Source organism: Rhinatrema bivittatum, chromosome 5 (genome assembly GCF_901001135.1).
Source record: "Rhinatrema bivittatum chromosome 5, aRhiBiv1.1, whole genome shotgun sequence".
In the NCBI taxonomy this organism is placed as follows: Eukaryota; Metazoa; Chordata; class Amphibia; order Gymnophiona; family Rhinatrematidae; genus Rhinatrema; species Rhinatrema bivittatum.
In genome coordinates this window covers 360,860,237-360,887,509 of record NC_042619.1, presented here as the reverse complement: position 1 = coordinate 360,887,509, position 27,273 = coordinate 360,860,237, and the positions used below count along the sequence as shown (strand labels likewise).

Below are 27,273 nucleotides of genomic sequence, written 5' to 3'. Positions count from 1 at the left end.
TTGTAGGGTGAGTTGTATGGGGAATGTCATAATTCTGCTTTACATCCATTATTGTGGGTCAGGGAGGTTCCCGTGAATGCAAACTGTACTTTTACATCTAGCCCTGTGACAATCATGGGTCAGTGTGTCACGCATGTGAGAACCATCTGTCAGGTGTGTCCCGACAGAAAAAAGGTTGAGAACCACTGGTGTAGGCGACTCCGCACCAATGTATGATTGGTTATATTCATCAACCATACCACCACCTCCAAGGAACAATTTTTTGAAAATATTTTTTTTATAAGTGAAAAGTAAAGGTCCCAATGAATATTCAGAGTCATCCGTGGCACTGTAGATATTTATCTTGCTTGCGAAATGATTCAATATGACCTGCTGAACTAGACATGTATTTTTTTTTTTTTTATAATTTGTTTATTGCTTAGTAGTGCATATGTTCAAATACAAATATAACTGGAAGTAACATTTTGCATTATGTATACAATAAACTTACAAGACACTCGTAACAAGCATTGCTGTGCGAAGTCTAGAGGCGTAGCATAAAAAGGAAAAAGATCAACACATTCCGCCCGCTGTGGTTCTTCCAGCTGGCTAGAACGTAAAGAAAGCCTAAGCACAGACCAATAATACAAAAACATTGCATACAATCCCACCCCCCCTCCCTCCCCGGAACAGCAAGACCACCACAAATCATTATAAATAAGCAGTAGAGGTATCACAGTACATACAACTACATAGTTAAAACGAAAAGAAGAACAACATGATAAAGGAGGCTCAATTTTATTTATTTTATTTAGCATTTTTTATATACCGAGGTAGAGCAGAGTAGCCTTCACTCCGGTTTACAAATTATAACAACATGTTACATAAAACTATTGAACATTGAAGAAAAAACAACAATTAACAATCTGAGAACTGTCATGTCAAACATATGAACAAGGCAAGATATCCCAAAGGATAAGCACATTGAGCATAAACCAGATAAGATGTACCAAAGGATAGGTACATTAAATAGACTGAGTTCAAGTATAATGAAAAAATAGACTTAGATATCTTAGGAAACAGGAAGATTAGACAGAGGGGGAATAAATGACAAAATATGGGAAGCTGTGGGATTAAGTTTTGAGATTGTTGTGCAAGCTGTCAGTATGAGATTGGCAGAGTAGCCAGGCTTTTAGTTCTTTCTTAAAAGATTTTGGGTTTTCTTGGGAGGTGAGGAACTGAGGTAAGGAGTTCCATAGTTTTGGGCCGATGATAGAAATGGCTCTGTTTCTGGTGGACGAGAGTTTAGCAAGAGGGAGTGATGGAATCACTAGCTGTAGTTTACTAGTTGATCTTGTTGTGCGTGGAGAGTACTGGATATGAATGATGTCATCAAGTGCGGTGTAGTCTGCTTTGTATATTGCTTTCTGTAAAGTTGAAAGGATCTTAAATTCAATTCTTTGTTCAATTGAGAGCCATTGTAATTGCTTGAGTACGGGTGAGATATGATCAAATTTTTTTTTACCCGTCAGAACTCTGGCAGCAGCATTCTGAAGAAGTTGTAAGGGTCTTAGGGATGATTTAGGTAAGCCAATTAGTAGAGATGATTTAGGTAAGCCAATTAGTAGAGAGTTGCAATAGTCCAGACCAGAGAAGATTAGGGTTTGAAGGACGGTTTTGAAATCATGGGGGTGAAGCAGAGGTTTTAGGTGTTTGATTAAGTGTAATTTGTGAAATCCTTCTTTTATTTTTGAAGAGATGTGTATTTTATAGTTTAGATCGCTATCAATCCAGAAGCCCAAGTCTTTAACGTTGTCTTTGAGTTGGATGGTGGTATTGTCAAATTGGAAAGGTGGGATAAATGGACTGTCCAAAAGAAAAAAGTCACACAAAAGACAGATTATTGAGAACCAGGCTAGACATGTATTTTTAAAGTGGGTACATAACCGACTTCCCTAAATTGTTGGTTGGTAGGTGTCTAACCTTTAAATGCAATCCCGACATGAACAGTTCATGTTTCAGACAACGGTCTTTCTTCAGGGGAATATGATGTCAATATGTAACCAACCTCACTGGATTCCGACCTCGCCACGAAATTGTCCTTCATGCCTTTTGAATATTGTTGCTTGTCATTCGCCGCATCGTGTTGGCTCTTCTCCGCTCCAAGCCACCGGGTGAATGCCCTGAAACTCAAACTGATCCCATTTAAAAGTAATATTGAGGATACATATAGAGCCTATCAGCGATTTAACCTGTTAAAGACAGCCCCTGCAGAATTCACGGGATTGGTTAGCTTCACGGAAGGAAGGCAGTCCCTGATGACGTCAGGGGCCGACCTGATGGTGAACTACAGTGCAGCTTACTCTATCTGGAGCGCGGACCCGGAAGAGATTATAGAGGCTTTAAACGTCCTCCTAAATCGTGCTAAACCGCTTTGATGACCTAATACATTAAAGACGTACTTCTTCGATGTTAAAGCTATATGTTGCCTTAAAAGATCACAAATCACTGTACGTTCTCCAGAATTTCTGTGGAACTGGCCCGCATTACTGAATTACAACAAAATATTAAAATTTAATTCGTCATTCATGCCCTGAGGGGCTGAAGATGTTAATGTATAAATCCAAAAGGCTTCTCAGTAGTTAAGTAATGCTCCCATGTCACCACCCCGAGGAGAAGGTTTAATATATTCTAAAACCGTCCATTTTAATTCAGCAATAGTGTGGCCATAATCTTTAAGGTGTTGTACCATGGGGGCAGTCATCTTTGCTGTGGTGAACCTAGATTTATGTTCACCCAATCTGATCCTAATGGGTCGTGTAGTGCGACCTATATAGATCTTTGGGCACGGGCAAATGATCACGTAAACCACATTGTTTGAATTACAATCTGTGTTGTTTCTCCTCCAGACTTTGTATTTGGAGACAGGATCCTCCCATAGTATTCCCGTGAGGGTTTGTGCACACCAACTGCAGTGGCCACACGATTGATGACCTACAACTGTCTCTTCAACACTTGTTGTATCAATCTGTGCATGTACGGTCTTATCTCTGATATTTCTTCCATGGGCCATGGCAAACATGGGTAATTCTTTGAAGACATTATGTAATGAAAGAACGTGCCAGTGACGCTTGATAGCTGCTATAATGATACCCACTGCAGTGGATTGCCGTAAAACACACGTTAATCGGGTTTCTTCCTTTTTTGGCTTATACTGGAGGAGAGCTTGTCGATCGCTGAACTTGGCTCTCTTGTGTGCTCTCGTAATCGCTTTCTGGGGATATCCTCGTTCAAGAAATCTGCCTGCCAAGATGTTAGCTTGGATTTCAAACTCATCCTTCGTGGAACATATACGCTTGGCTCTGAAATATTGACTCACTGGGAGCCCCATCTTGAAGCTGTGGGCATGATGACTCGAAAACCTTAACAAATTATTCCAATCTGTGGGTTTTCGATGGATTGTAGTCAAAAATCTCCCATGCTCCGCACGAATTGCCACATCCAGGAAATTGATGTGATGCTTAGAAATCTGTGATGTAAATTCCAAATTCTGATCAACAGTATTGATCCACTCCAAGAATTGTTGCAACTGGATGTCAGGCCCTTCCCAAATAAAAAAGATGGAATTTACATTGACCCACCTCACCTGTAACCAGAGAAGTAGACTCACTCTGCTCTGCTGACACTGTGGGTGCTGGTATCGGGACTTCCATAATGCTGTAACTCGTGATCAACAACAAAATCTGGGTGCCCTCACTCTCATTATCCTGGTGGGTGATATGTGCGCATACTGGATGTGCCTTGAATGGCAGGTGCTATGGCTCCACTGATTAAAAGGATTACAAACTGGTTAAAAGACAGGAAATAGAGAGTAGGATTAAATGGTCAATTTTCTCAGTGGAAAAGTGCCTCAGGGATCTGTACTTGGACCGGTGCTTTTCAATATACATATAAACGATCTGGAAAGAAATACGACGAGTGAGGTTATCAAATTTGCGGATGATACAAAATTATTCAGAGTAGTTAAATCACGGATTGTTATACACTGCAGGAGGACCTTGCAAGACTGGAAGATTGGGCTTCCAAATAGCAGATGAAATTTAATGTGGAAAAGTGCAACCCTTGCTGTAGTTACACTATGTTAGGTTCCATATTAGGAACTACCACCCAGGAAAAAGATTTAGGTATCATAGTGGATAATACTTTAAAATCGTCGGCTCAGTGTTCTGCAGCAGTCAAAAAAAAACAAACAGAATGTTAGGAATTATTAGGAAGGGAATGGTTAATAACACGGAAAATGTCATAATGCCTCTGTATCGCTCTATGGTGAGAACACACCTTGAATACTGTGTACAATTCTGGCCACCCCATCTCAAAAAGATATAGTTGCAATGGAAAAGGTACAGAGAAGGACAACCAAAATGATAAAGGGGATAGAACAGCTCCCCTATGAGGAAAGGCTGAAGAGGTAAGGTCTGTTCAGCTTGGAGAAGAGACGGCTGAGGGGGGATATGATAGAGATCTTTAAGATCATGAGAGGTCTTGAACGAGTAGATGTGAATCGGTTATTTACACTTTCGGATAATAGAAGGACTAGGGGGCATTCCATGAAGTTAAAAGTAGCACATTTAAGACTAATCGGAGAAAATTCGTCTTCACTCAACGCACAATTAAGCTCTGGAATTTGTTGCCAGAGGATGTGGTTAGTGCAGTTAGTGTAGCTGGGTTCAAAAAAAGGTTTGGATAAGTTATTGGAGGATAAGTCAATTAACTGCTATTAATCAAGTTTACTTAGGGAATAGCCACTGCTATCATTTGCATCAGTAATTGCCAGGTTCTTGTGGCCTGGTTTCGCCTCTGTTGGAAACAGGATGCTGGGCTTGATGGACCCTTGGTGTGACCCAGCATGGCAATTTCTCATGTTCTAATGCTGATGGCGACTATGGTGTTGCTGTACTTCACAGTGGGAGTAAGTGCTATACTCCCTGTAGCTCCTGTGACTCTGGTATAAAGAATACTCCTTGTAATGATATTGTGATGAGGGATATATGCAAGGCAGGTACTACGGGCACCCTACGGTGCAGGACCAGGTAGAAGAGGTGCTGTGGTATCCAGAGGGATTTATATCACCTTCCATGCGACGTCATTACAAGGGCCCTCTCAACCGAGTGGTCTGGTGCCGAGTCGCATACAGATGACCTCATTGTACCTGATACTGGACCAATTGAGAGGGGCTGTGTCATTCCCAGCTGACCTACCTCACCACTGCCCCCACTGTGCTGCCAAAATGCCAACGCTGTGATGGAAATCCCGGACCTTTGTTGTCCAGGTAAGTATGAGATAGTGGGAGGACTCGCCAGATGCCTTGGGCACCATTTTTTGTGGTGCCCGTGCGGGGGAGGTTGTCCATTCATGTAAAGTCAGGGCACACAGGTGCTTGAAATATGTTTTAATAAGGTGTGCTTGGGAACTGGAATGTGGGCAAGTGTTTCTGGCTTCATGTACTTCAAAGTGACATCAGTATGCAGGCCTGCTCATGTTTTATCTGCACTATGTCAGATCTTGAGATCATAGGCAGTTCATGTATCTTACAAGTCATAATGAGGCATATACATAGTGAAACAAAACGATCATTGTATTGCATTGTTGAAAGCAGTTGTCGTCTAAAGTTGCATAACAGGGAATTATACAACTTTTCTAAGACACAAAGCGGCCGACGATTAAAAAAAAAAAATATATATATAGGGCCTCTAAATTAAGTCCTAAGTTAGAAGCCTATTTTTAGCCAATCTTAGGGTCCTTTGGTTTCAGATGAAAATTCACATATATTTAGGTCCCTAAATTTAGGCCTCCTATTCATTTGCCTACATTTAGGCTCCTAAATTAGGTGCCTAATGTTGAAAATTAGTGCTGAGCATCTAACTTGTTTTCCCTGCCCTAATTCTGTTCCTGTAGCCATCATGTTTTAGGGTCCTAAATTTAGGCTCCTAGTAAGTCTAGGAGCTTAAATTTAGGTGCTCAGCCTTAGTAAACTTTCAAAAGGGCCAATTTAACTCGCAAAGTTAGGCTCCTAAACTCTTTGAATGCTGGTTTCAAAGGTCCTATGAGTTGTGGGGATTGCTGCTGATTTTTTAAATATAAGACATAAATATGTTTATTTGCCAAAGTAAATCTAAGCCCTAAATCTGGGTAAATCCAGCCCTTAGTGATCTATCAACAACAGAGATAACAATAAAGATATAAAAATAGAATATAAGATTTAGTAAGCACATTCATCACTTGCTATCCTAGCGTTTGTACTCCATTGTGCTGTTCTTCTACACATTTATTCTACTTTTGCCTCAATATGTTAATGTCACTGCAGAAACGTATTCCCTTCTCACAACCTGTATAATGTGAATCCCTTTGCTAGCATGAAGATGAAGTAAAAGAATGCTTTACCATTCTGCAATTACAAGGAAAAAAATATTTGATAAAGAGAAATGTCTTTCATGCAATGATTGTTCTCAGAAGGCAGTGTTTTTCATGGATTTCCACTTATGGGTCAACTGATCTGTCATTTGCTGGTTCAAAGGAGCCTCCCCCATCCTGGGATTTCTAAAGTTTCAGCTCTGATTGTCAAGTAATCATCAACTGAAAAGAACATTTTTGCTAAAGCTTGATGTAGGGAGAACTGAATGTGTAATTCCTCAAGGGCAGGTGGGTTGGTTGTACAAAACTATGAAAAATGCAACCTTTGCTGAACAAATCATTGCAGTTAATGAGCTTTTCTTTTCTATAAGGATTCACATTTATAAGAATTAGCAAGTTAGGATGTGTAGCAGAGTATCAAACCTTCAGACATCCAGAGCTAAAGAGAGGGCCAGGAGAGAAGGCAATTGTACTTTGAGTGAAATAAAACAGAAGATACTGAAGAGGCAACCACACTAAATTAAAATCATGGCGAGCAGAGGTCTGCAAAACTTCTGAGCATGCCAAATGACAGAACAAAGCCATTCCTAAAGGATCCTTTCCTTCCCTCCTTTTATACTACCATATCAAAAGATTTCACAACAGAGAGGAAAAACAGCATATCAGCAGTTGGGTAAAATTATTGATTCTGCATTGTCTTTAGCCACAGAATCTCTGCCAGCAGACCGAGAGGAAAAAAAAAACCTCAATGAATTTTTCACTTTGCTGAAAGAACTTCCCAGGTAGAAGCCTACATTTAAACTTGTGTTCTGGACAAAAAGAATAGGTTACAATTGTCTAACCGTATATATTCATATATCATTATTATGCTTTGATGTGCAAGGTGCTGAAATAAGCCTGATACTTGAACTAACTGGAGATCTGTTACATGACCTGGACTGGAAATTATCATATATGGCAATGGTGTAAAGAATAAAAAAAAATCTTCAATCTCATATTAAGCGCTGTCAGGCCTCTCAGCACACCCTGATACACCTCTCTGAGCATGGAAACCTCTATGATCTGAAGCACAAAGGCCTAATCAAACTAGGCACAAGTTTCAGAAAGGAATCTCAGGATAATGATCTATAGCAAGGGTAGGCAACTCTGATCAAGTGTTGCAAATCGGTCAGCTTTTCAAGATATCCACACAGAATATTCAGGAGATGCATTTGCATGCACTGCCTCCATTGCATGCAAATGAATCTCATGTACATTCATGTGTATTTCATCCTGAAAACTTGGCTGGCTTGCAGCTCTCAAGGTCCAGAGCTGCCTTCCTTTGATCTATAGAAATCCCAAAGAACATCACATGCTCCATAAGCACCAGAAGTCATTATTTTGTATTTATTAGGCATGCAAGCCTTGGGCTAGGCATGTAAATATTAAACAGTCATCAAGTTAAAGACTTTACATGATTTAAAATACACTGAGATGAAGACAAAAGCAAATGCAACAAACTATCTCACTCAGTGTAAAGCTTACTCTCTGCTTATGGCCAGGGACACAAGAACACTTAGACTCAGTAAAAAGTATAATGTATTTTTATTAGTCAATAAGTGTTCTCGGGAGATGCTGGGTACTGGGTGCCCTTAGTCTTACAAACTGACCAGCATCTCTCTGGATACAGGAAGTGACTCTTGTTTTATAGATAACATTCAAATACAGGAAAAGGATAGAAGGTTCTAGAGATTTGCATGACTGCCCAAAGGATCATTTACATACGTTGTGATGTCAAATGCATGATTAAATCATCCCTAACTATCCCGGATTAGTTTCTTCCCAGGAGGTGTGACCCATTTCCCATGGCTTTCTTTGTTCTGTTAAACTCTTCACTGGTCAAGGTAATCAACACTGTCTGTAGCTGTGTGGATTACAAACTCCTGAGAATAGTGCTTGAAGCTCCCCTGTGGTTTCTTCTTTGTGACTCTATGAATAGACATCACCTGTCTGGTGCCAGCTTGCCTGCTTCTACAGATATCCAGGAACATTCTGTAAGTCATGCTCAGAAAGTCACTCAGAGTCCATTCAGCCCAAAGACACGCAGAGGCTTCTGGGGATTTCCTTCTCCATGTTGGTTTTCTGTTCAGGCTCGCCATGATTTTAATTTAGTGTGGTTGCCTCTTCAGTATCTTCTGTTTTATTTCACTCAAAGTACAATTGCCTTCTCTCTCATCAGATACAGTAGTATTGAAACTCCACCATGGGTACAGAAGCACCAAAAAAACCCATGCTCATGACTGAATACTGTCATGAGATGCCATGTAACCATTCTAAACATAAGGTTCCCACCATGGATTCTGGCATGCAAACTCCTGTTAGTGCTGATGCAGAAACTTTGTAGAGGTCCATATTCAGTAAGCTGGTGAGCGGACAAGTTATATGGCTAAAGTTAACCACATAACTTGTCTCTCTGAACTTACTCACCTAAAGATATCTGGCTATATGAAGCCGGATAACTTAAAAAATTAATCAGCTATGTTTGAAAATAACCAGTTAGATTCTAAAGTTATTCAACCTTAGGCATACCCTGGAACACCTCTTTTTTTTTTAACTAGCTATAATTTAGCCAGATATGGGGCTCAATATTCAAAAGCATTGTATTTAGCCAGATAACTTGTGAGTTATCCGGCTAAATGGCTTTGAATATGGACCTTTTAGTGCCTAGCAAGATAAAGTCTATGGTCCCTGAATGCACTGCATGGTCCCCAGAGTTGTGCAGGAAAACACTGAGGATCAGATTTAAAAACTATGCGCGGGCGCGCACAAATCTACACCCGATTTTAGAACATGCGCGCAGCCGCACGCATGTTATAAAATTTAGGGTCAGCGCATGCAAGGGGGTGCACAATTGTGCAACTTGTACGCGCCGAGCCGCGCAGCCTTCCTCCGTTCCCTCTGAGGCCGCTCCGATTTCCTTCCTCCCCCCCCACCTTCCCCTCCCTTCCCCTACCTAACCCGCCCCCAGCCCTACTTAAACCCCCCCCCTTACCTATAATTTTTAAGTTGTGCCTGCCTCCGAGCAGGCGTAGGTTGCACACACTGGCGACGGCTGGCCCGCGATCCTGGGCACAGTAGGAAATGGCTGCTGTGCCTGGAGGCTCCAGCCCCGCTCCCGGACCGACCCACCCCGTCCACGCCCTGCCCCATTTTTCAAGCCCCAGGACATAGGCTCGGCGCGAGTAACCCTTTTAAAATCCGCCCCTGAGGTTCTAGCCTCTGAGGTACACGGAAGTACCAGTACTGAAGCACTGACCTGAAAGGCAAACAAGACCTCCATGATGCTTCCTCATAATAATACATAAACGTTGGCAAGTTAAATGTAAGACATTGATAAGACAGGCTAAGAGAGAATTTGAAAAGAAGTTGGCTGTAGAGGCAAAAACTCACAGTAAAAACTTTTTAAAATATATCCGAAGCAGAAAGCTTGTGAGGGAGTCAGCTGGACCGTTAGATGATCGAGGGGTTAAAGGGGCACTTAGAGAAGATAAGGCCATCATGGAAAGATTAAATGATTTCTTTGCTTCAGTGTGTACTGAAGAGGATGTTGGGGAGGTACCCGTGCTGGAGAAGGTTTTCATGGGCAATGACTCAGATGGACTGAATCAAATCACGGTGAACCTAGAAGATGTGGTAGACCTGATTGACAAACTGAAGAGTAGTAAATCACCTGGACCGGATGGTATACACCCCAGAGTTCTGAAGGAACTAAAAAATGAAATGTCAGACCTATTAGTAAAAATGTGTAACCTATCATTAAAATCATCCATTGTACCTGAAGACTGGAGGATAGCTAATGTAACCCAATATTTAAAAAGGGCTCCAGGGGCGATCCGGGAAACTACAGACCGGTTAGCCTGACTTCAGTGCCAGGAAAAATAGAGGAAAGTGTTCTAAACATCAAAATCACAGAACATATAGAAAGACATGGTTTAATGGAACAAAGTGAGCATGGCTTTACCCAAGGCAAGTCTTGCCTCACAAATCTGCTTCACTTTTTTGAAGGACTTAATAAACATGTGGATAAAGGTGAACCAGTAGATGTAGTATACTTGGATTTTCAGAAGGCGTTTGACAAAGTTCCTTATGAGATGCTTCTAGGAAAAGCAAAAAGTCACGGGATAGGTGGTGATGTCCTTTCGTGGATTGCAAACTGGCTAAAAGACAGGAAACAGAGAGTAGGATTAAATGGACAATTTTCTCAGTGGAAGGGAGTGGGCAGTGGAGTGCCTCAGGGATCTGTATTGGGACCCTTACTTTTCAATATATTTATAAATGATCTGGAAAGAAATACGACAAGTGAGATAATCAAATTTGCAGATGAGACAAAATTGTTCAGAGTAGATAAATCACAAGCAGATTGTGATAAATTGCAGGAAGACCTTGTAAGACTGGAAAATTGGGCATCAAAATGGCAGATGAAATTTAATGTGGATAAGTGCAAGGTGATGCACATAGGGAAAAATAACCCATGCTATAGTTATACAATGTTAGGTTCCATATTAGGTGCTACAACCCAAGAAAGAGATCTAGGCGTCATAGTGGATAACACATTGAAATTGTAGGTTCAGTGTGCTGCGGCAGTCAAAAAAGCAAACAGAATGTTGGGAATAATTAGAAAGGGAATGGCGAATAAAATGGAAAATGTCATAATGCCTCTGTATCGCTCCATGGTGAGACCGCACCTTGAATACTGTGTACAATTCTGGTCGCCGCATCTCAAAAAAGATATAATTGCGATGGAGATGGTACAGAGAAGGGCTACCAAAATGATAAGGGGAATGGAACAGCTCCCCTATGAGGAAAGACTAAAGAGGTTAGGATTTTTCAGTTTGCAGAAGAGATGGCTTAGGGGGGATATGATAGAGGTGTTTAAAATCATGAGAGGTCTAGAATGGGTAGATGTGAATCAGTTATTTACTCTTTCGGATAATAGAAAGACTAGGGGGCACTCCATGAAGTTAGCATGTGGCACATTTAAAACTAATCGGAGAAAGTTCTTTTTTACTCAACGCACAATTAAACTCTGGAATTTGTTGCCAGAGGATGTGGTTAGTGCAGTTAGTATAGCTGTGTTTAAAAAAGGATTGGATAAGTTCTTGGAGGAGAAGTCCATTACCTGCTATTAATTAAGTTGACTTAGAAAATAGCCACTGCTATTACTAGAAACGGGTTCATGGAAAGACTTAGTTTTTGGGTACTTGCCAGGTTCTTATGGCCTGGATTGGCCACTGTTGGAAACAGGATGTCGGGCTTGATGGACCCTTGGTCTGACCCAGTATGGCAAGTTCTTATGTTCTTATGTAATAGAGAAGATCGGCACAATGTCCATAATGCATCCTCAAAAAGGATTTTGCGATATCTACAAAGAGTACTGCTTACGTTGCCTGTCCCCAAGACAGAATGATAACCAATACAATTTTACCATTAGGCAGGCTGCAAGAAAATCCAGCTACCATTAAGTGGCCTTGAAGGACAGTTACTGAAATATAGTTCCAGCAGCTACATCCTCTAAGATGAAAAATAAAGCAAGCAATTAGTCAACATTGCTCCCATGATGAAGTCCTCGAGAATATTCAGATATGACCCAGAGGCCATGACTTCTATGAAGCAACCCCAATGGTACAGAGGGGAAAATGGCTATGAAGGCACCCCCAGCAGGGCACAACTGCTATGATGCAATCCATGATGCCCACCCACAAAGAAGGAATGTCAGGGAATGCAACCTCAGTTCCACCCCATGGGCGTGGCTCCTAGATGCAGTTGAAGGTGTGTAATCACAATCTGTCTCTCCCAAAGGACTACAGCTGTTAACATGTTTTTCAAAGGGTGTGCCAACCATCAGTATGACCCAGAGGGACCTGGCTGAAATGACATGGCCCAAATTACATGGCTGGTATGATGCATAACCAAGATTATTATTAATGCAATATAGAGAGATATAGTTGCCACAGTGCTGCACTGACCAAAGCAAATATGAAAAACACTTCTAGCTTCATGCCCATAGTTCAGGCTGGCATAACATTTGCAAGCTGCTCAATTAGAGATGTTGTGTCAGAAGAGAAACTGCACATCAGGAAAAATAATCATAGATATTGTAATGAAGTAGATAATGGATTACTTCATTCAGAGTGAAAGTTGGTCTAAACCAGCAGAGGGTGTTTATTCAATTTTCACAAGAAACACAGTACTTCAGTGCCATGGTTTTTAACACAATGATCTTTATTTTATTATATTTCAAGCTTCTTATGGCTCATCATAATTTAAAGTCATTCTAATCAAGAAATAATGATTACATAAACAAAATATTTGTAAGAGTGGACCCTTGTGCTATGGTGTGGATGACGCAGCCTAGGGGGCGAACCCCCTAGGCCCACGCCAACAGCTGGTGAATGTGCGACCAGCAAATGTGCCTAGGATGGGTCTGGGCAGGAGCTTCACCTTTACCAGCCCCTTTCCCCACAGGTTGAGCCCTTGGGTTCCGGAGGCCGGCAGGATTTAAGTAATGGTCCCACAGGGCAAGGAGTATGAAAGAGTCCGGGGCCAAGCTTAGGTCTGGGCAGGCAGCAGAGAGCCACCAGGTACAGGCCAAGGGTCGGGGCAGGGAGTAAGCAAAGCATAGTCCGATTCCATAGCAAGGATCAGGGGCAGGCAGCAGGAAGAAGGGTAGTCCAGGTCCAGGCAGAGGTTAGATCCAAGAAGTCAGTCCAAGGTGGAGGCAGGAAGGAGACAAGGAGGGTGGACTGAGAAGGCAGGGTAAGGCAGGGTGAGGCAGGTGGCTGGACGGGACAAGGACAAGGCAGACAGTAGGACACCTGTTGCTGAGGCACTGCATGAGGGATCCCATGGACTTTAAATGGTCTGGAAGGCCTGACATCATCGGAGAGTGCCCAGAGCTGTTTCCTACCGTGGGGCTTTGATAATGCATGCCAACATGGCATGCATGCCCTAGGAGCGGCCAGACAAGAAGCCTAATGTCTGTGTTCCGGGCGAGCATAAGTTCTGGCGACATCGGGGTAAGAATGGCCGATTGCGGGACTGTCCTGCAATCGGCCGAACGTTACAATATTAGAAAATATGACATCACAATAATTCAATAAAAAGTACAAAAACATTAAATAAGTTCACCCAATCATCTGTAAAAATAAATGTCATTTTAACTTTTTATGGAATAATTTAAGGTCAGACATCGAATGGAATTTGACTGGCAGTATGTTCTACAGTGCAAGACCTACAACTGAAAATAAATGCTTGTGGGTGGTCTGCAAGCGAACTTCTCTGTATGAAGACAACACCAAAAGCTCCTTGTCTTCGGAGTGCAACAAACAACATGGTAAAGAGTACTGAAGAAGGCCCCTTAAATATTGCAGATTATCATGTTGTAAAACCTTAAATACAAAGACTAACAATTTAAAGAAAAATCTAAAAGCAACAGTGAACTGCTGCAAAATTGGTGTTGCATAATTCCTATAGTTGCATGGAATGATAAGTTGAGCAGGTTCATTTTGCATTCAATGAAGTACTCTGATTTGTCTTTTTGGGAGGCCTTCAAACAGAGATTTGGAAGTCACAACTAAAGCTGTACAACTGATAAAAAATCTTGACTCAGCAATATATATTTTAAACATCTAACCAGAGTGTGTAAAAAATGCACTTTTTGCAAGAGCTCTTAATTGTGGTTTTCAAGTAAGTTGTGGATCAAGCAAAACACCAAGATCACAAAGGAGGAGGATGAATAGCCTAGTGGTTAGAGAAGTGGGCTATGAACCAGGAGAGCACGCTTCAAGTCCCACTGTCGCTCCTTGTGACCTTGGGCAAGTCACTTTACCCTCCATTGCCTCAGGTACAACTTAGATTGTAAGCCCTCTGGGGACAGGGAAAATACCTGAATGTAAATAGATGTGAATGTAAATAGATGTAAATAGATGTGATGTGTCAGATCGAATGTCAGTATATAAAAAATAAATAAATAAAATAAACTTCTGTTGAAAAACAGAGAAATCATTTATTTTATTTAATTTAGATTTTTAATTTCCACTTTTCACTCTTTTTTTAGCGCTTCAAAGTGGATTACATTCAGGTACTATAGGTATTTCCCTACCCCCAACTGATAACATGGGGGTGCAGGGATAAAAGTAGAACTAAAATATAGGGTCTTCAGCTAAATTAAACAGCAGACTATTGCGCTATAACCAAATATTGGTTGCCTGAAGGCACCTGGAAAGCGACTCCACTGATGTCAATGCGCACTCACAAATTGAAAACATTAAAACGTATATCTGTATAAATTTAATATGACATCCCATATGATGCTATCAAATCACAGAGTGGTAGCATTTATATGTTCATGGTGCTATTAGCTCACCAGGAAGAGATCTGGTTGTTCAACGTCACCTGCTGTTCTAAATTGTCAGAAAATAAATTGTCATCTTAATACATTACGGCCGATGCCAAATGATGCCAGTCTATCTATAAGAATGGCATGATTGACCATGTCAAAAGCAATGGAAATATCTCGTAAAAACATGATAACAGAGCCTCCCCCAGCCATCTGATGTAAAAGCAAATCAATAACTGATACCAAAAGCGACTCCATGCTTTGACCAGGATGGAACCCATACTGGTGAACACTCATTTAACTGAGTCAATACAACTTTCCCTACAAGTTTGCCTAATGAGCAGAGATTGGAAATGGGCCTATAGCTAGATGGATGTCCAAAGGCAAGTACCCTTAAGAACAGGCTGGATCAAGACATTCTTAAGAGAGTTGGGAACAACACCTTCCTTGACCAACTGCTTTAGAAGGTCTAAGAATAAAGCCTTTAATTCCTGGAGTACTCAAAAGACGCAAATATTCAGAAGACTAGAGAAACTCTTCACATGGAATCCACCTCTGTTGATGCCTTTTACTCAGGCCTACTGCCAAAAAGATCTAGTTCTACTACTTCAGATCCTACTTTATTTTGGATATCTGTAACTTTTTTACCACAAAACTTGAGTCACAATCAAGTTCATCAGACTGTACCAATTTTATAGACAAATGAACCAATTTATTAATATCAAATAATTCAGCAAGAAGATTTAGAGAGGCTTGAAGTCATATCACATAAAACATTTTATGAGCAGTTGCAAATGCTTTCTTATGAGCATTATAAGCTGCGGGGTACCCTAATTTAAAGCCATCTGTTTGATGTGTATACCACTTAGGTTCTGCTTATTTCATATGCCTTTGAAGGGTTTAACTCTGATAAAAACCAAAGGACATAAGTATGTAGTTTGGATCCAGATCTAACTTTCAAAGAAGGAATTTCATCCAAGGTAACATAATTTAGAATTAAGTGACGACAGAAAGGCTGAGGACAATCCAGTATCTATTGTTCCAGAGGCCATAAGCCAATTCTTTTGAAATCTATCTAGCTCTATAGGCTCACAATAAGGGTACCATGCATGCTGTTCAAGGAGGGCTGCAAACATCATGTTCTTGCAAGGTAAAGCTGATAACGTAATGATTATACCATACTATGCATTCCGCTCCTAAGTCAGAAATACACTTATCTAGAACTCATAGAACAAGGAAAATGACTAAGTTAAGAGTATGGCCTTTTTGATGTGTGGGGGATTTAATAATTTGCTGCAGGTTAAGAGTTAACAATACCACTAACAAATCCTGCATCTGGGCTTTATTGGCATCATTCAGATGAACGCTGAAGTCCCCAAGAATCAGAAGGTTATTGTACCTGAGATGTTAGGGCACTATAAACTTGAATATATTAGGGAGACTGGAGATAATCCTATCAGGGGGATAATGTAACAAAGGGCCCAGGACTAAAAGCTAATCCTAGGCTATTGCAATCCTAGAGGTTTACTGAACACTAGGTGGTAACTCAAAATATGCCAGTGACATGTTTATTTATTTATTAGTTTTTATATACTGACATTCAATCAATTGAGATATCACATTGGTTTACATTCAGGTACTGTAGGTAGTTCCGTATCCCCAGAGGGCTTACAATCTAAGTTTTTGTACCTGAGGCAATGGAGGGTAAAGTGACTTGCCCAAGGTCACAAGGAGCAACAGCAGGACTTGAACCCTGGTCTCCTGGTTCATAGCCCACTGCTCTAACCACTAGGCTATTCCTCCTCTGATTTTGTGAGCCAGGGTGGAATACCTCCTCTGATTTTTGTGAGCCAGGGTGGAATACCTCAGAATACAAATGGTATCTTCCGAGTTGGGTTTTACCCTAACTGGAAGTAAGTTGTTAAAATAATCCTCACTGAACGCTTTTAGTAAGGAAGATGAGGAATATAAGATTTAATATAAATAATAACTATGCAGTTGAGACTGTAAATAAAGCATGAAAAACAGCATGCAAGCATCCTGACTTGTCTTTGGGAAGTGGAGAGATGCTGACGTCCTTCTGCAAAGATCAGACTCAAGGAGACCACCCTGAGATAGTAATACATACAGTACATTAGGAGGCAAAAGAAGCCAGAAAGAGTAAAAAGAAGCCAGAAAGAGTAAAAAGAAGCCAGAAAGGAGAGGGTGAAGATGCAGACTGGATAGCAAAAAGCTTGATGGGGGTGAAAATGAGAAGAAAGGGAGAAAGAAATGTGAACAGGGGGCTGAGCTGTGAAATAGGCTGCCTCCAATTGGTGGAAGGAAAATAGGATAAGACTGGTAGGGAGTAAGACAGCATGGCAGGCTGAAGAGTCAACAGTGAAGCAAGCTTCCTCTTTATGAAAGGGAAGAGAGCTATGCTGGCTGAGGTGGGTATACAAACATATGGCTGTGCAGAGACACAGAAGTTTCCACTGAAGTTCATCAGAGAAAAGGTTTTAGCAAGGACAAGTGAGAAAAACAACAACCTTTTAAAGCTTTCTAACATATGGAAAAAAAAATGAAGTAGCTGATGAAGGATGGCAGTGAAAGGTACTTTTTAAGTCTCATCTCTCCACATTTCCCAAGCCACACCCTTAACACTCAGAGATCCCTCCCATCTCTTTCTCTCTCCCACCCCCTCCCCCTTCCCCCCCACACACACTTCTGCAAATGTATGTTGGAATGGATTCTTAAATCATGCTTCTACATGCTTTCCCTATTTGTTAGGTAAAATGATCTCCTTCCTAAAAAGTGAAAACTGGAAATTTAAGGAAAGAGGGAAAAGAACTGAAATGGAAGGAAAGAATGGGAGAAATGTTTAAATATAGAAATTCATACTGAACCAATGAAAGAAAAAGGCTAAGACAGAAAGAAATACAAAATATAATAGAGAAGACAAAAGCATGAAGAGATTATACACAGATGAGAAAAAGTACAAAAACTGACAATAGAATAATTTAAAAACAGGAAAAACAGGCATTTTTTTTTACACAACCTGTAAGTGAAAACATGCACTTTATGACTATTTTATATATTTAATATTAATTATATTATGAGGCAAAAGTTTCACTCAGCTTTAAGAAGGCAAACTATAAGTGAGTGTGCAAAAAGACATGATCACATTTAGCTTTTTCTATATCATTTATAACACCTGCATTTATATTCTGATTTATATTCTGCATTTCAACCTGTGGTTGAAATGCAGAATATAAATCAAATAAATAAATCGTATTTGGTTTTTCTACATATCCAATCGTATCAGGCTTTTCTGGGGAAAGAGAGAGACTATTTCTGCATTGTAGAAGCACTTATTTAATATGCTTGTGCATACAAGTCATGACCTGAAAAACCAGGAGAGATCTGGCCACACAAACCTTGGCTGGGGCTGTACTAAACCTCATAAATAGCTCAGGAATACAGACCTGTTCCTATAGACCGAAATGTATTAATCTGACCATTGGTAGGACAATAGTGGAAACTATTTTGATCATATGAATTTAATTTTAACAAATTTAAATTAGTAATTTTATTACTTAACTGGGAAAACCTGATTTTAGCCAAAAACCCTTATTTTTAGTGGGTCTAAGAGGCACAAGGAGATAAAGTGACTTGGCCAAAGTCACACAAAGACAATGGCAGAGGTAAGTCCTGATCTCATATCCCTTCAGTGCTCTACAAGGTAACCCCTCTTCCAATAAACCATATTATTATACATGGGTACAATATCATATATACAATACATTCCCAGACCAACTTTCAGAGGTTGAAACCTACTCAGTATACTTGTGATTAACCTTTAAAATACTGCAAACTTTATTGCGTTCAGTTAAAGGAAAATTAAGCAAACTTATCAACTTTTAAGGGGTAATTCTGTAACACTGCATATGTTAGCCAGCAAATATGTGCATAAGTTACATCAATTTTCAAAGCAGACTTAAATCCGCTTTGAAAATGATCCCAGCAAGCTATGTGCACACAATTATACCTGATTTCTAGACAACGGTTTTGCCACGAAAAATATGCGTGCAAGTACCAACCCCGTCAGGAGTCCATCTCCTGTAACGCCTTCCCCCTATGTGCATAACAGTATACACAGTCAGTGCATGTGCCTGAAATTTTACATGCAGATTAGTTGCGTAATATTCTAGCATTTCTGCTGATAAAGCATTTCTCTACCCTCAAAAGTCCCTTCCAAAATTACCCTCCCTATGGCCATGATTTTGAATACTACACACACATTATTTATTGAACCCCTGAAGAAAGCAATGTATTTGTCGAAACGTGGTCCATGCTGGGTCTGATAAAACTGGTGTGGGATATCATTGCTAAGAGCAGCACTGCCATCTTCCTTTATCAAGTTATAGCCATCTGGAACAAGGTAAGTCTATACAGAATTGTTGAAGTAGTTACACACGTTTTCATTTAGGACACTCTTGAGTTATTACATCACAGTATCACTTAAAAACTTTATATGGTAAATGACGTTATCAATGCAACGTCTCTGAATTGCCTGCAGCCATTTGCAGGCAAGAGACAAAGAGATTATTTCCCACATGCAAATACGATTCTGATACCAAATTTAAAAATATTTTGCGATTGATTGGTTTTTATTTGATTTCACCTCTCTTCTTTATTTACAACAAAATCAAACAGAAGAACAAAGACAACATTTACTGGTTTATGCATAATAAATAGTATTAACAAATATCTAAGACATTTTATAGAGTACTTTTTACTCACCGGAACTAGAAATTCCTTAACTTTAACTCCTGAGGAAAGTGCTTTAGCTGTGTCTGCCTTAGCCAATTTATTCAAAATACTTCTTAAATAGGCATTTGGCTGTGTAAGAAAAGCTGCTAAAATAGCTCTTGAAACAGCAGTGTTATTTTCTGTTATTCTTGAAGTGGGATTGTGTATAACTCCTAAGCGTGCATTGCTGCTTGTTTTCTGCAAGATAAAATTATTAATATTTATTTATTTTATTTATTTAAATTTCTTATATACCGGCATTCGCGATGGGAGTCGCATCATGCCGGTTTACAAATAACAAGGTGTGACAACAGAATAAATACTTAATAACTTAAAAACATTAACAAGTGATATAAGAGTAAGGTAGCAGTTACAATAAAACAGGGATAAAATGCAACTTGGAATGAAGAGAAGGCAAAAGAGAGATTAACACTGAGATAACAAAAGAATGACCAAGGTAAATAAAACCAAGGTAAATAAAACCTGCACATCACTTCTGTTTTGCTTATCATACGCTTTGGCAACTTCACAAAGAAACAACTTGGCCACAAGGATGGCAATTTTCAGACTACCTGCGGTGCCTGCAGGCCCATGGGTACAGGGCCTGCAAGCTGATTTTCAAAGGGAAACTCCCCGTAGAGTTAAAGTGGCTCATTCCAAAGGTCAGAGCATCTGTGACAGAGGTGGGATTAGAGCTGAGGCACAAGGAGATAAAGTGACTCAGTAGAGAAGAGTTAAATCTGTAGAAGGAAAAACTAGAAGCAAACTCTGCCCGCTCGCATCCGAAGATGCAGCACTGCCAGCTGGAATAATTTGCTGTCCAAGGACTAGGCAATCATCATTAGAAATATTACTAACAATCAGTGTACTGAATGTCCTGCAAAGCCACGCTTATCAAAGAGAAGTTTCATTTTACCTGATGAAGAGAAAAGAATATTGACTGTCCTCCACTGACTAATTATTAAAACACAGGAAAATCCCAAATCTGTCTTGGGGACCCCACAGCCAGTCGGTTTTCAGGATATCCACAATGAATATGCATGAGAGAAAATCTGCACATCATGGAGAGACAGTAAATTCAAGCTTATCTCATGCATATTTATTGTGGTTATCCTGAAAACCCAAGTGGATGTGGGGTCCCCAGGACAGTTTAGGGAAACTCTGCTCTAAACTGACAGGTAGTTTCAGCATCTTCATCCTGTATTCTGCAGGAATCATCTCTGGCATTTTCAGCCCTTGAACTTTTTGCGTGTGATGCGAGTCTCTTTCACTTTGAATTACTGTTTAGACAATGCATCTTGAAGTGTCAGCGAATTTAGTAGTCCTGCACAGTGTTTTTAAATAAGAGCTTCAACTCAATACACCATTCCAATTTCTGCCCAAGGTACTCACTGAAGATCAGCATTCAAAGAATTGGAAGTGCAGAATCTTTATCATCTATATACAAATCTATGCGGTTCCATATTTGAAAGCATTTAGCCAGCTAACTCAGAAGTTAGCCAGCTAAAGGGTAGATTTTAAAAGGGCCGTACGTGTGCCCAGAAATATACGAAAAGATACGCGCTATTTTATAAACTATGTGCGTAGGTTTTAAAATACTATTCACACACATAAGTCTGCAGCCTTTACATGTGCTTGCGGGGTGGGGGTGGAATGGGAGTGAGAGAGAGAGAGACTCTTTATAAGGCTCAGCCTGCCACTCAATATATGGACCATTGTAAGGGGCACTTTGATTCGGGCTGAGTTTTCGGGAGGTGGGTTGGGGTTTGGGGATGGTGTTACAGAAACATTCAGATGTATTCATTGTAAAACTGACATCATTAAAGAATTTTAGACCCTTCTGCAGCTCCTCCTTCGGTGCTGGCTCCACGATATTCAACACTCGCTGTGCTACAACTTCCTGTATTCTCGCGAGATGAGAATTCAGGAAGTGCTAGCACTATAAGTGTTGAATTACCGCGGTGCGAGCACAGGAAGAGGAGCTGCATCAGGTCTGCTCTCCACAAAGTAAAAGGTACAGGCAAGCAGCAGCAGCAGAGGAGAAATGAATGTATGTGTGTGTGAGTGAAAGGGAGGCTGCCTGTGATGAGTGTGTGTGTGTGTGTGTGTGTGAATGGGAGGCTGCCTGGAAGTGGGTGTGTGAATTGGAGGCTGCCTGTGCCTGGGCTGCATATGTGTATGTGTGTGTGTGTGTGTGAATGGGAGGCTGTTTGTGTGGGTGTGTGTGTGGTGTGTGTGTGTGAATGGGAGGCTGTCTGTGATGAGTGTGTGTGTGTGAATGGGAGGCTGTCTGTGATGGGTGAGTGTGTGTGAATGGGAAGCTGCCTGTGATGGGAGGCTGCTTGTGATGGGTGAGCGTATGTGAACAGGAGGCTGCCTTTGATGGGTGTGTGTTTGTGCGTGTGAAAGGGAGGCTGCCTGTTATGGGTGTGTGTGTGTGTGTGTGTGAGAATGGGATACTGCCTGTGTAGGGTGTGTGTGTGTCTGTGAATGGGAGGCTGCCTGGGATGGGTGTGTGTGTGTGTGTGTGTGTGTGTGTGTGAGAGAGAGAAAATGGGGGTGCAGGTGGATTCCAACCTGCCAGCAGTTGAAATGAAGATGAGTGCCTGGGGCTGCTGTTAAATCCCAACCAAAGACGAACTGGAGATGCCTGCGAGTTTGTCTGAGAGGGAGCATATGTGTGTATGAGCTTGTGTGTGTGTATGTGTTTATATAAGAGAGGAAAACATTTGTGCATCTCACTCCTACTTCACAACAATCCCAGGGTGACTAGAAATCAAATGTTCCCAGGTATGGAGATCGTGAATTTTTAAAATCCTTTTTAGTTTTATTTTTCAGGTGTTATTTGCTGTGTCTGCTGTTTTGAAATATTTTATTGATGTTTGGGACATTTTAAAAAACTTGTAAATGAGTTTTTAATTATTTGATCTTTTATTCATCAGCTTTTTTGAAATAATAGTATATTTTTTAGAGATGTGAATCGGAACTGAAATCCGAACCGATTCTGGTTCCGATTCACATCTATAGAGATGTGAATCGGAACTGAAATCCGAACCGATTCTGGTTCCGATTCACATCTCTAATATTTTTAGTATTATTTTTATATTATATATATTATATTTTATTTTTTGATGTTTGAGGAATGGCGATATTATATATATATATTTATATATATATATATATATATAACATTTTATTGTTTGATGTTTGAGGAATGGCGATATTTCTGTTTTTTCATGGTTGCACTGCATAGAGTGTCTGGCTTCTTGCGGGTTCCAGTTCAGCTTTTGTCTGCATGTTTATATTTCTACTTTATGGTTGCTCTATTCTGTATTTGGTGAGGGTCTGTTTATGTTCTGCATGTGTGACTGACGTGAGGCATTTTCCTAATAGAAAGTGTATTAATGTTTTAAGGCTTTCGGAGGGTCAAGCCCACACCCATCGCACATCACAACAAGCCTAATACCATATGGGTTCCAGGTGGGGTTTTTTTTGCAGGGATTTCTGGTTGGCTTCACAGCAGTGTATGTAAATATAATAATGTAAGTGATATTTTTACCTCAGAGTACTGTACTTTGATATTTATTTATTTATTTATTTAGCAGTTTTTTATACCGACCTTCATAGTAGATAACCATATCGGATCGGTTTACATTTTAACAAAGGGTAAAACTGAGGTAACAATTCTGGTAAATAATAGATAACAAAGGAAAAGGAATAAGTCAAAGTTACAATCAACAAGGTATGGAAAACTTGGAGGCTTAAAGACAAGCTGGAAGGAAGATAGAGGCAGGTAGAATAAATATAACATGATACGAATAATTTAACGGGTTAGAGCATATGCTTTAACCAGGAAATGCCAGTGTCCATTGTTCAGGAGGAAGTGTGTCAAAGTCCTTGTAAGAAGTGAGGCTCAAACTAGTGATTATCCGGTGGATCTGGGAAGGCTTGGTGAAAGAGCCACGTCTTTAGTCTTTTTCTGAAGGTTAAGAGGCAGGGTTCCAATCTGAGATTTGCTGGGATATTGTTCCAGATAGCTGGGCCTGCAATTGAAAAAGCTCTGTCTTTGGTCGTAGAGAGGCGAGTGGCTTTAGTAGGGGGAAATTTCAGAGTGCCTTTGTGGATATCTCTCGTTGGTCTGTTAGAGGAGTGGAGTTTGAAAGGGATATCCAGGTCGAGTTGGAGTTTTTCATGTAAAACATAAAAGCATAACTCTTAACAGTGTGTGTGGAATGGGGCGGGGGGTGATGCATTGTGCAAGGTTATAAGGTTCACCTGGGGCACTTAATACCCTTGCACCAGCCATGGGTTCGGGCGGGGGTGGGGGAGGGTTTGGTGGTGTCAGTTTTTAAAGTTTGTATCACTGAAAGGAGCTGGCCTTTTTTTGGGTGGGCCTGGGACAGAGAATGAATGAACTGGGGGGGGGGGGGGGGCAGCACAGTAATTGTTCACTCAGGGCAGCAAAAATACCTAGCACCGGCCCTGGACACAGGTAGTGGTAATAATGAAGCAGCAAATAAAAATGGAGAAGAATTAGTTAATTTCATGCAAACAAAGACCAGGAACACTATGCAAAGGTTGCAGAGCTCAGCTTCTCATGTTGTCATTGTAAACTCAAGGTATCAAGACATTAGGAAATTATCAAATCACTTCTCCTTACAATGGGACTGCCAGTGTCTTTCTTAAATATGGTAATAGATTACGTGCTTTTCCTGTCTCTAAGGTAGATTCCATAATACTTTCTTACAGTTTTAAATTATAACCAAAACCAATTTAGCAGAAATTAAACCAAATGAGCTCATTTTATCAATGTTTATTTTGAAGATTATTCTATTTCAGAGTTATATAGTGACAGACACTAATTCAGGTTAATACATTACAAGAAAAGCCACGGTCAACTCCAGCTGTAGTCATATTGTTATGGAAATTAACAGCAATATAATTATGCATTCTAATTATATTCCTACTTTGAAGATTTCATATATCAATAATATACAATCCACTCAACATGGCGACAACAGATGTCACTAAAAACATTTATGCAAGGGCTCACGCCCCGTGCGTAAAAGCTCCACCCCTAACGCGACAACGCTGGGGCGGGGCACGCCCCCCCTTCCTCCTAGTGGGGAGGAGCATCACCTGACTGCCGAATGCGTGCTCCAGGCCCAATGTCAGGCGATACCGGTGATGTCATCGGCCTGCGTCTTGCGTTGGAAGCGAGTCACAGCGCCAATAAAAGAGGGCTCTGTCGTCGCCATTAGCCCCTTTTACCTGGTGGTGACGGCACGAATCCCCACCCACCCACCCCCTGTAACCAGATAAGTCATGTATTAACAATAGCAATAGCAGCCATTCGTCCTCACTAACGTACATATTAGTAGTTAGGAATCTTATGTTAGTTAATAATAAGTTTACTTTAGCAGTTATGTGTGTTCCTCTGTTCTATCAACCTGTTACAGCACGCAAAGTGTATTATATGTCACAGCTTTAGGCAGGTGCATGAGCTGGGGCCGTATTAAGTAGGCCTGAGGTATGGGCCCCCTTGCTAGCAAGAGCAAGGCGGGGGGCAGGAGGAGGGGGCTGCCCGCCTTGCTAGGAGACACGGCGGGCAGCCCTCGGTACCATTGGTATATATACAATTAGCGGCTTGTGCATATCATATATTACTTCCATTTGGTAAAATGGTTTAAAGTACAATAAAGCTGCGGCCTCTTCCACCAAAAAAGGTCTATTGCCTCGTATTTTGTAGCCTTACAAGAATTTGTAACAATATTTTAAAATTCGGGACAAGAGGAGAGAGGGGAGTGGGTGGGCCACTCATCAGCGATCTCGCTGTTAGGTTTCACTTTGGTGCAAGCACCATGAAACAACAGTAGTTAACATACTTTTTCATATTGCTGGCATTAAACTATAAATAAGTCACAGATATGCACAAAAATAAAAAAATAATATATCACTGCTATTATAAGTTAACAAGAACTGCACCCACTTTTTACGGCAGAAATAGCTTAAAAGACAGCATGCATTTCTAGGTCCTCAAAAAATATCTTTCCTTTCAAAATTTTTTAATACAAAATTATTTCAATGCAACCTTGTATGATCAGGAAATTATGCAGCTACCCAATGAAGTGAAAGCAAATGCACATTTAAAGCCACAATTCAAATGAATTGGAATGTGTGAAAATTATGCACTATTTTCTTCTCTGGTCTACTACAATCTAAAGCAAACAAAGTACTACGCAGGGCATTTCTCTGTTCTCTGCACACAGAGATAGCAATGCCTTTTAGTTTATAAGAGAAATCACCATAAACTTACCATGTGTTTCACAGCATTATAAAGCAGTTGTCTCCCAGATAATGTGTCAAAATCAGCAATAATCCAGATGGTAACAGCATAAATGACATCCTCATCTGAAAGTGGGATATTAAAACAGTCAAAAGAACTCTAAATGCTAAAGCAAAAAAGATGAAGATTTTTTTCAGATAATCTGAGGAAAAAGAAAAACCATTCATCTACTCAAAAAGCAGAAATCAAAAAAATGTTTAATTCTGATGCCAAGTAATGAGCAAATGACAAGGTACCCAACATCAGCAATTACCGGCAGCAAACCAAACAGAACACGTTTGTTTAAGCTCTTTTATCAGAGGAATTTTTAATTTATTAAACCTGTGGTTCTCAACACAGACTGATTTTCAGGATATCCACAATAAATGTACATATAATATATCTGCATTTAATGGAAGCAGTGTATGCAAGAACATATTCCATGCAAATTCATTGTGGATATCCTAACAACCAAACTGGCTCGGTGGTCACCGAGGAACAAGTTGAGAACTACTGTCCAAGAGACCTCGCTATTGAAACACATAAAGCAAGTTTGCTTACCTGTAAACAGCAGGTTGAATCAGCCAAAATACATGGAAGACGCATCCGATGGCACCTACATGGACCCAGGTCTCAGAGCTCAGTAAAAATCTTACTGATTATGTGCATGAGCTCTTCTGTACTTATGCTGTCTAGCCCCTTGGACTCTTCCAAAGCTTACTGGGGTAGATTTTATAAAATCCGGGGTCGGGGCGCACAAGGGGGTGCACATTTGTGCAACCTGCGCGCGCCGAGCCTGGCGCGCACTGCCTGTTCCTTCCAAGGCCGCTCTGAAATCGGAGCGGCCTCGGAGGGAACTTTCCTTCCGCCTCCCCTCACCTTCCCCTCCCTTACCTAACCCACCCCGGCCCTATCTAAACCACCCCCTACCTTTGTTGGCAGATTTACGCCTGCCGAAAGCAGGTGTAAATCTGCGCGCGCCAGCGGGCTGCTGATGCGCCATCACCCGACCCGGGGGATGGTCCGGAGGCCTCGACCACGCCCCTGGACCCGCCCCAAACCACCCCCTGACCCCGGATACGCCCCAGACACGCCCCCTCCCGCCCCTTTTACGAAGCCCTGGGACTTACGCACGTCCCGGGGCTAGGCGCGTGAGTGCCCTGCGAGCGTATATCTGGCCGGATTTACGCGCGCAGGGCTTTTAAAATCCGGCCCACTATGTAGCAAGGTAATGGACCTTCCAGGGAGATGGGTAGGTATTAAGTATGGCTGATTTATCCTGCTGTCTATGGAGAAACCTATTTACAAGTAAGCAAACTTGCTTCCTCTATAGACAAACCGGCATGAATTAGCCATAATGCGTAGGGAATCCCAAGTGGAGGGTTGCATT

The 27,273-nt window shown here is 40.9% G+C and overlaps 1 protein-coding gene across 3 annotated transcripts in view; it reads right to left on the bottom strand.

Moving 5' to 3' along the window:
- Positions 1 to 27,273, bottom strand: part of UGGT2 (UDP-glucose glycoprotein glucosyltransferase 2) — a 1,031,439-nt gene that overhangs the window by 406,356 nt on the left and 597,810 nt on the right. For all 3 annotated transcript variants that reach the window (XM_029604715.1, XM_029604718.1, XM_029604716.1), the window contains exons 20-21: positions 25,875 to 25,969; positions 19,550 to 19,756 (exon numbers count right to left, since the gene is read on the bottom strand). In XM_029604715.1, coding sequence (XP_029460575.1) covers positions 19,550 to 19,756; positions 25,875 to 25,969 — 302 coding nt within the window. The remainder of the gene's footprint in view (positions 1 to 19,549; positions 19,757 to 25,874; positions 25,970 to 27,273) is intronic.